General features: G+C 40.3%; 1 protein-coding gene across 1 annotated transcript; it reads left to right on the top strand.

Annotated features, from left to right (window-relative positions):
• Positions 1 to 3,380: 3,380 nt before the first annotated feature.
• Positions 3,381 to 3,866, top strand: LOC149402583 (uncharacterized). Its single transcript, XM_089608446.1, has one exon. It carries the CDS (start codon positions 3,381 to 3,383, stop codon positions 3,864 to 3,866), a length of 486 nt encoding a protein of 161 aa, XP_089464572.1.
• The last annotated feature ends 6,943 nt before the right edge of the window (positions 3,867 to 10,809 follow it).

Raw genomic sequence — 10,809 nt, 5'->3', positions numbered from 1 at the left:
TGGGTAACATGTTTTGATCCTTACTCTAAACATGTTTCAATCTCATGAAAGCTGAAGGAAATGTCATGAACAACAATTTATGATGTATGCCTGGGTTACTTGAAAGTGACTACACAATGAACGTTTCTTTCAAGAACCAAAATGTTATTTGCATACATACACATATACATACATATTCTTGAGAAGCTCGCGAAACATATGCGTGTGAATCGATCAAACTATCTTAAAACATGCAATAAAAAGGACATGACATTACAAGGCTGTGATTAAGACGAATTTATAATTGAAAGAAAGAAAAAATAGTTGCGTGGTTCTGAACGCCCCGACTATCCATGTCATCGAGGTTAAAAATCCTCAGAATCCGAAGAAAAATAATATTTTTCTCGATTTTATTTAATGTCCATTTGCTAAGCTTACTTGAGCATCTTTGGCTTTTTCCCTTAGTAAAGCTTATTTACAATGACCATGAACTTGGATCACTAGTGAGCTAATAATAAATTAATAATATCGCAAGTCACGTCTACATGGTTCAAGACAGTTATAACCACAAACTTTTGTACATGCAACTTGACATATCACATCGCACCGTCAACTTTTCATTGAAAATAAATCCGTCGATATATATTTAAAAAATTCTGAATAATTACAAGACTTGATTTATTTATTTACTTTTTTTTTTTGAGGAAAAATTACAAGACTTGATCATGACATGAATTCTCTTATGCAAGTCCTTGTTTACAACAGTACACATAATAAAATGAAAGGAACTTTTTTAATCTTTAACTAAGCCAAAATCGAGAGATAAACTCACATTTTTACCCAATTTCATTCTATTGAACGTTCAAAATTTGCTCTCTGTTATTTTCCACTTGTTCATCAAATCGCTTCCTAGTTGGTATCGCCTTTTTCAGCCACCCTCTATCAAACTCTAAGTCCTCTCTTTCAACAATCTTGGCGGAAGCTGCTACAACCGCCGGCACCAGAATATTTTTGTTACCGGAGTTCTCTTCAATATCAAGCCTAGTATAATATGACAAAAAAAATCTAATATGCTTTATTACTTTACAATGATAATATGGATAATTGCTTTGTATTGTTGTTTACCATGGAAAAATTATTTTTAATAATGATTTTATGTATTATAGTATGTCACTGTTGTAAAAAAAAAAAAAAAAAAATCAACACTAGCTACCTCACTCTCAAAATTAGATAAAATTATTTATAATAAAACAAGAAAACTGTACTATGCCTTATTTGCGGTGCAGATGCAATGCGGTTGCCGTGTTAATTTCGAGAAAAAAAATGTTGCTAATTAGTTTAGAATTTTTTACACCCACAGACGAAACCAAATATACATATAACAGGGGGCTTTAGCCCCTTGACTTTTTATCACTTCTTAAAATTGTACTTTTTACTTGAGAGTTATCTAACCCTACCTGTTATAAGCAAAACTGCAGGGCCCGTTCTCCACCGTGTTGGGCTGTCAACCCATCATAACTCCACATTAGTATGATATTGTCCGTTTTGGGCTCAAGCCCGCACTGTTTTGTCTTTGGGCATCTTCCCAAAAGGCCTCATACTAATGAAGTTGGTGTGACTCTTATATCCAAGGCTATTCTTGCATACTCCTTCGATGTGGGACTTGAGTTGCTACCCCAACAATCCGCCCCTCAAACCAAGAACCACATACACGTGGCCTCCCCTCTAGCGAAATCATCTTGTACCGCCGTTTGGCACCAACGGGACACGCCGCCTGACCATTATCATTGTCAAGAAAACTTTCGACATAAGGCACTCCCATCGCGAGGTCATCACATTGAGAGCTTCTCCTTCCACATCGCAAACATAGCCCAAACTCCCAGTGCTCTTGAACCTTTGGCTCTGATACCACTTGTAGTGCCTCCATTCTCCACCGTGTTGGGCTGCCAACCCACCATAACTCCACATTAATATGATATTGTCCGCTTTGGGCCCAAACCCGCACGGTTTTGTCTTTGGGCACCTTCCCAAAAGATCTCATACTAATGGAGTTGGTGTGACTCTTATATCCAAGGCAATTCTTGCCTACTCTTTCGATGTGAGACTTGGGTTGCTATCCCAACAAAAAACACCTTACCAAATTATGTAAAAGTAAAAATATATGAATGATATTAACCATTAGAAAAACAACACATAACATTTACCTATTTAGATTGAATATAATAAAACTATTGGTATCAATCTTTAATGTACATATGTATAATTACTTTATTTAAGATGATGTATAGCAGTAGCATTTCTTCAAGCATCAAATATTTACTAAATTTAGGATATTTTAGCTAAATAGTTAATTAAAACAAAAAAAAATTAGAATGAAAAAAAAGTTGATTATTTTACCAAATAATCAAAACTTTGGCTATTTAGCTATTAAAAAAATACTTGTCATTTTGCTAAATAATTTGATATATTGGCTATTTTTAAGCAAACAATATTCTGGCTTCATCCCTGTTTACACCCATCTAATATTATAAACAATTCATTAACTCTCTCTCTCTCTCTCTCTCTCTCTCTCTCTTAAATTAACAATTCTACGTCATGACTCATGAATTTAAAATTTAATTATGTACTTGTTGAAAATTAATTAAGTATACATATATATAGAGAGAGAGAGAGGTAAAGAGAGAGATGTTTATAGTAATTTATCATATTATTTATAAAAACGTTCAATTTACAAATATTTATTCGAAGGTTTTACATCTGAAAAGATTTTACCATGAACAAAAAAAATACAACTAAAACTAAGAATATTTGACAAAGTGGGGGAATATATAGTTATTATTTAGACACAATATTGATTTTATTCGTGTGTTAAAGACTCGGAGGGCAAATAATACTTCTTCAAAAAAAATCTGCAAATAATCCCTCCTAACCTAAAGAGGACATGCAGTGACATTTATTTAGAAGATAATAAGCCTAGTTAGTTAAGTAAAAAACATAAAATAAAATAAAATTCCTTGTTGGAAACTTGAGAAACCAAACTTAATGTTATCTCACATTTGAAAATCAAAATTCATGTTGAACTTGAAAACCAAACTTTTGGGTAGATAAAACGTCTAAAATGTGAGATTAATAAGCTCAGCTTAGTGAGCAAGTCTTTACAAACTTGGGGAGCATGCAAACTTGATGAGCAAGGATTTTAATTTAGTATTTCCTTTCCTATAAATAGCCATAATTGTATGCATTTCATTTTAACTCAAAAACTTGTATTTGAAATATTATCTTCCAAACAAAGAGAAGAACTTTTCTCCCAATATAGTGTTTCTCCTTATTCTCCTTTCAACTCTGTATCATTGTTTTGGCAACGATCTTATATTTGGAACCAACATTTGGTATCAGAGCCTATGCCGAAGTACATGGAGTCACCTAGCAAATCCACCAGAGGATACACGACGGCGACGAAGATCGAGAAGGAAGGAAATGTGACGCTCAACTATCTGATGCTCACGGATAGCAACTACTCAGTGTGGGCGTTGAAGATGCGGGTGAATCTGCAGGCGCAAGGCGTTTGGGAGGCCTTAGAAGATGGAGTGGTTGAAGTGCGCAAGGATAGGATGGCTCTCTCCGTCATCTATCAGGGAGTTCCGGAAGATGTCCTTCTCATGATCGTCGAGAAGGATTCCGCAAAAAAGGCATGGGAGACGTTGCGGACGATGCACATGGGCGCAGACCGCGTCAAAGAAGCCAAAGTTCAAACCTTGAAGAGCGAGTTCGAGGTTCTCCGTATGAGGGACGGTGAATCTGTGGACGAGTTTGCCATGAAGCTTACATCCATTGTAACAGGTATCCGCTCGCTAGGTGAACAGGTGGACGATCGAGCAGTCCGGTGACCTCAAAACTATGTCAGTCGGGGAGGTTGTCGGTCGTCTAAAAGTCCACGATGAGAGGCTTCGGGGCTATGGCGACAAGGAAGAGGAAAAACACCTCCTGCTCAGGCATGAAGAATGGATGGTCAAGCAGAAGAAGAACCATGGAGTTGAGTCTTCTTCCAGCTCGTCGAGGCGTGGCGGGTACGGCGGAGATGGCCGACCACGTGGTAGATGCCGAGGACGAGGGTGAGGTCGAGACATGCGAGATCGCGGCAGCAGCGCACCCCGTCAGGAAGGCACCACAACCCGAAGAGACAAGAGCACGGTGAAGTGCTACAATTTTCAGAAGCTCGGGCACTACACATCGGAGTGCTGCAACAGGAACCACGGTGAGAAAGCGAATCTGATGAGATTCCATGAAGACGAGCAACCCGCACTCATGTTCACCGAGCATATAGTGAACTTGGAAGTGCGCATGGACGAACAGGAGACGAGCGTCGTAGGCGAGAGAGACGCCAAGCCCGAGCGAGAACCGGTCAGAGAAAAGACCGACTTAGAGGAGCCAGTCAACGCAGAGTCGAGCCCGGAGCCCGAGCTGATGATTACCGAGAAGAGGCCGAGCCCAGAGAAGATGGCCACCGAGACGATGATGCTTGTCGAGGACAAGGTTATTGCGAACCTCCTCAGAGACGGAGAAGAGAAAGTCTATACCGATGTTTGGTATTTAGACAATGGTGCGAGCAACCACATGACGGGAGACCAAACTAAGTTTGAAGAGCTCGATGAGAAGATCACATGGAACGTAAAGTTTGGCGATGAATCAATCGTCAAAATTAGAGGCAGAGGATCCATCCTGTTCCAGGGCAAAAACGGGGACCAACGCCTACCGACCCAGGTGTACTACATCCCGAAGCTGAAGAGTAACATCATCAGCCTTGGTCAGATGACGGAGGTCGGAAATAGAGTAGTGCTAGCCAGCTCGTACTTAAAGATGTGGAACAGTAGCGGTGCCCTGTTGATAAAGGTGAAGAGAACGCCAAACAGGTTGTACAAGATACTCTTGGAGACAGGCCAACCTGTCTGCTTAATGGCGTCCCTAGTAGACCCGGCTTGGTTGTGACACGCACGGCTTGGGCACGTAAACTTCTACGCGCTCAAGATGATAGGAGAGAAAGAGATGACATTTGGGGTACCGAAGATTGAGCACCCCAACCAGCTGTGTCAATATGGTCGCGAAACAAGCAAGAGTGCCATTTTCGATCAAGGCCAATTTTCGAGTAGAGCGACCCTTCCAACTGGTGCACGCTGACCTGTGTGGTCCAATTACCCCAGCCACCCTAGCCAGCAACAAGTACTTCTTTTTGCTTCTTGATGATTACAACCATTGGATGTGGGTGTATGCGCTCAAGGAGAAGAGTGGAGCCTTTGAAGTCTTTAAAAAGTTCAAGAGGCTCGAGGAGAATAGGTCAGGACACATGTTGAAGACCTTGAGAACCGACCGAGGTGGAGAGTTTACGTCCTAGCAGTTCGGAGAATTTTGCGACAAAGAAGGAGTCGGACTCCACCTAACTGTACCGTACACGCCCCAGCAGAATGATGTGGTGGAGAGAAGAAATCGGGCCGTCATAAACACTGCAAGGAGCTTGATGAAAAGTATGCAAGTCCCGACAAGGTTCTGGGGAGAAGCACTTAGACACGCGATCTATCTGCTCAACCGCTTGCCGACGAAGGCGCTAGGCGAGTGCACCACTTACCAAGTATGGAAAGGGAAGAAACCTCATCTGGAGCATTTGAAGGTGTTTGGGTGCACCGCACATGTGAAGATTATGGGACCACACCTCAAGAAGCTCGATAATCGGAGTTTGCTGATGGTGTACCTTGGCGCCGAAGAAGAGAGCAAGGCACACAGGTTTTACGACCCCCAATGCAGTAAAGAGCATGTGAGCAAAGACGCCGTGTTCGAAGAGGAGAAGAAATGGGACTGGCGCTACGAGAAGGGAGAGCCCGAACAAAACTCAGTGGAGTTCATCCTCGAAGAGGCAGATGCGGTCAAGCAGGAAGAGAGGGAGAGTCCCAGCCAGGGACCAGCAATGCCTAGCTCGACGGAAACCAGTTCTCTTGGAACAAGCACGAATGGAACCAGCTCACCACTAGGCTCGCCCAACCCAGGATCAGGGATGAGTACCCCGATCCCAGAGAAAGCTAGCTCAGTAGGAACCATCTCAGGAGACTCGTCAATCAAGGATTGGCCAAGAGGGTTCTGTCCTTTGTCCGACGTCTACGGAGAAGCGCGAGAGCTTGAGTGGAGCCCAGAGGAGCTCTTGTTGCTTAGTGTTGAGGAACCAGCTAAGTATCGCGAGGCAGCCACCGAGAAGGAATGGTATGAAGCAATGAAGAGAGAGCTAGAGTCCATTGAGAAGAATTAGACATGGGAACTAGTCTACCTTCCAAAAGGTCAATAGTCCATCGGTCTGAAGTTGGTCTACAAGCTCAAGAATGATTCAGAAGGCAAGGTCCTCAAGCACAAAGCCAGATTGGTCGCAAAAAGATACGTGCAAAAGAAGGGAGTTGACTTCGAGGAAGTTTTTGCTCCAGTAGCTAGACTCGACACAGTCAGACTGATCCTAGCCCTCGCAGCTCACCAAGGTTGGAAAATCCATCACCTGCACGTCAAATCGGCGTTCCTGAATGATGAACTGGAAGAAGAAGTCTACGTTGCTCAGCCGGAAGGCTTCATAGATCACACCGCAGAGCACAAGGTGTACAAGTTGGCAAAGGCCCTTTATGGGTTAAAATAAGCACCATGTGCATGGAACACTCGACTCGACAGGAGTATGAAGAGTCTTGGGTTCAAGAAGTGCTCTTAGGAGCAAGCAGTCTACACGAGAAATAACAGAGAGGAGGCCCTCATCGTCGGTGTGTACGTCGACGGCCTAATCGTGATTGGATCTAGTGCATAAGGCATAGATGGATTCAAGAAGCAGATGATGAAGGAGTTTGAGATGAGGGACCTCGGACTACTATAGTACTACCTTGGGATCAATGTCGATCAGAAGAAGAGTTGCATTACTCTTAAGCAGTCAGCTTATGCAAAGAAGATCCTAAAGGAGTTCGAGATGGCAGACTGCAACCCAAGCAAGTATCCAATGGAGGCAAAGTTGCAGCTCGGGAAAGATGCAGAAGGAACCTTACCCACAGAGTACAGGCGTGTTATCGGGTGTCTCAGGTACTTGACCCACACCCGGCCTTACATCTCATATGAAGTCGGCATGGTTAGTCGTTACATGGAGAAGCCCACTAGTCTACACCAGGAGGCTGTGAAGCATATTCTTCGTTATGTAAAGGGAACGGCGAACTATGGGATTAATTATGAGAAAGGAAGCAGAGCTGAAGAACTGGTCGGGTTTAGTCAGGGCCGGCCCAAACTCAACGGGGACTCTAGGCGATTCAATATTTTGGGGCCCTATAATACTAATAAAAATATAAATTTTTAGGGTAAAAATGTAAATTTTTTAGAAAATGGACTAAAAGTGTAAATTTTTAGGGTAAAAAAATGTAAATTTTCTTAAAAATAGGCAAAAAGTGTAAAATAATTTTTTTTGGGCCCAACCCAATTGGGGGCCCAAGGCACAAGCCTTTTCCACCTTAGGTCAGGGCCGGCCCTGGGTTTAGTGACAGTGACCTAGCCAGTGATATCGATGGCAGAAAGAGTACCGGAGGGATGGCGTTTTATGTCAACATGAATCTGATCACCTGGCAATCTCAGAAGCAGTGATTTGTAGCGCTATCTTCATGTGAGGCTGAGTTCATGGCAGCGACCGCAGCATCGTGTCAAGCATTGTGGCTGAGAAGGTTGTTGAGTGAGGTAACCAGAAACAAGCAAAAGCCAGTGACTCTCTACGTAGACAACAAGTCTGCAATTGCATTGATGAAGAACCCAGTGTTTCATGGACGCAGTAAGCACATCGACACTCGCTTCCACTTTATTCGCGAGTGTGTTGAGAAGCGAGAGATTATCGTGGAGTTCGTAAGTACTGGAGAGCAACGTGCGGACATTCTTACAAAAGCCTTAGCTCGGGTTAAATTCGCAGAGATGAGAGAGCTACTCGGCGTGAAGAACCTCGAACCAAGTCAAGCTTAAGGGGGAGAACGTGAGATTAATAAGCTCAACTTGGTGAGCAAGTCTTTACAAACTTGGGGAGCCAGCAAACTTGATGAGCAAGGATTTTGATTTAGTATTTCCTTTCCTATATAAATAGCCATAGTTGTATGCATTTCTCCTTATTCTCCTTTTAACTCTTTATCATTGCTTTGGCAACGTTCTTATATTTGGAACCAACATAAAATACCCTTGTTAAAAAACTTCAAAACGATTACAAATATGAAGGAAAAAAACTTTGAAATCACTAGAAAAATGAAGACAAAACCTTTGAAGGTATAAAAATAAAGGCAAACATTTTGAAAATAAATTATTTTTACACTAGTGATTTCGAAGTTTTTTTTCTTGATATTTTTAGTCGTTTCAAAAGTTTTGACTTTATTTTTATAGTGATTTCAAAATCTTTGCTATTATTCTTTTAGTGATTTCGAAATATTTTTAAAAAATATTTTGGATATTTTACGTACACAAATTTGATTTTCCTAAAGTGTTGAGTATAGAGATTGGTTTTCAAATGAGTAACTTTGAAGTGTTCAATTGTGGTTTTCCTAATATCTGTATGTATATATATGTATGTATGTATATATATATATGTATGTATATATATGAGGAATGTTAATAATATATAATATAATATAATATGAGTGGTTACAGAAATATATAACATTCCTCGTCATCACGTCAAAATATATAATATAATATGAGTGGTTACAGAAATTCCAGGTAAGCTCAGACAACTTTCACGTGAATTTCGTGGTATATACTAATATGTTGTATTATTACTATTACAGCGTCCACATCCATCATATTAATATCACAAACGTTCGTGTGTTTCAACTTTCACGTTTAAGATTGACTAATCGTATCATTCGTACGTTACGATAGAACTTTGCAGGACCACACATGACCACATGACACATGCATGTGGACTCATGGATTACGTATATATAGTCATAACAAGGCACAACTACTATCGTTTTGTCGATTTCACTGTATAGCAACATTGTATTATAATATAACGAGCTGTCTGTTTTAAGAATTTCTTTCTATTGTATTGAGTATTAAAATTTGGTAAAAATTATACGGCCATCATTAATTTCGAAATTCCTATAAGTTCTTTGCTTTTTCCAATAAATTACATTCTATGTAAATACAAATTTTATACTTGAAAAAAAATAAGATCGGATATATAGCCTTAAGATGGATTGTTGATCATGATGATCTCTAAAATCAAAACGTTGGTTCTTCGGTGTGCAAGTCTTTAGAACCTGATCTTCTAGCTACGTGACTTGCAAGTCTAGTGATACTATATAAGCGAACTACAGTAATTTTGTTAATGTTATGAATTGAGGTATTTCGTGTGCGTAAAAAGAGAAGTATGTCTCTTAACACATTGCATGGTTAATTTGCTTCGAGTAGCGTATCTCTCGAAATTCAACTTGTATTTGTTGGAAATATGCGTCGTGAATGTCACAAAATTTAATGGGCTTAATACTATTGATTTCAATTATATCAATTATTTGTGTTGATATAATTAAGTAAAAAAAGTGATCTATTTTAATAAGAGCTCCAATAGAATAACTAAATGAAATATGACCCACATATCTGGAGATCTAAAGTTGGGCTTTTTAGGGGGCTTTATGTTCACACAAATAAAAACAAGTGATTTGGACAAAAATATTAGAAGTCTATAAATTTTTTACCAAAACCAATCAAAAGTATAATTAGGATAAATCTATTAATAAATTCAAGAGAGATAAAATATTTCGTACAATTTTACTCCTTTTTTTTTTTTACTTGTTTCTCTCTTCTCTTTCATGGTTTTCTTTTCTTTTTCATGATACTCTACTCTCTTATTTCATCACCTCTTCTATCTCTTCCACTACAATATTATCTTCAGCGTTCCATTCTCTTTCAATAAACCCCAAAATGCTCATAAACCCATTTCAAGCTCTCAACCATGGAAGACGACAACAAACCAGAACACGAGCTCAAACAGTCTTTCCATGGTGGCTACGAAATATTCCAATGGCTCATGGATCACTACAACAAATACGACAATTACCGACGATTTTTTTCGTCGGTAATAACCCTATAATCGTCGCTAAATCTATTTAGCGACGATTTTAGCGATGATTATTATCGTCGCTAAATGTCCGTGCCTAAATATATTTAGCGACGATTTATTCGTCGCTAAATATTTACCGTAGACTTCGGCGACTTCAGCCGCCATCCGTGCTCCCTGTGGCACCAAACGTCCGATGCCGGTCAAGTGATCAGTCCGCGAACCCATAATATCGCGGATCGCCTGCTGCTCTAGGACGGAAATATTAACGTCCGCTCCTTGTTGCTCAGCCTCCGCTCGCAACGTGTTGAACCTATCGACCAGTCGATCCTGATATAATTAACTAGTTAGTATATATTAATCAAAAAATAAGAAAAATAAATGTAAACTTACATAACGTGCGGAGGCTTCAGGAGTCAGCCATTCGGACTTGTCGGACTGATGTTGGCGCTTGTAGTTCGCAAACAAGCTCTCGAAAGCGCCTGTCTCGGCGCTCTTCTGCATGCATGTAAACAAAACTTCAAGTGTGAGATAATTTTAACGATTTGATGTATCATATAAACATAAAACTTACGTTCTTCATGCGGTGGGTCGAGAACCCAATCGTCCCCTGTCGAGTCTTCGTCTTCTTCTTCGCGCGATTCGCCTTGTTCTTCGTTTGTATGGCCTGTAATATAAGTAAACGTACACGTAAATAACATATCGTTTAATAAAATGGTAAACACATATTTAACGTAAAG

The sequence above is a fragment of the Urtica dioica genome, chromosome 3 (genome assembly GCF_054948205.1).
Source record: "Urtica dioica subsp. dioica isolate 48M chromosome 3, U.dioica_male_clone48M_v1_H2, whole genome shotgun sequence".
NCBI classification, from domain to species: domain Eukaryota; kingdom Viridiplantae; phylum Streptophyta; class Magnoliopsida; order Rosales; family Urticaceae; genus Urtica; species Urtica dioica.
Note: the sequence above shows the minus strand (reverse complement) of the source record. Positions and strands in the feature narration are given on the sequence as shown.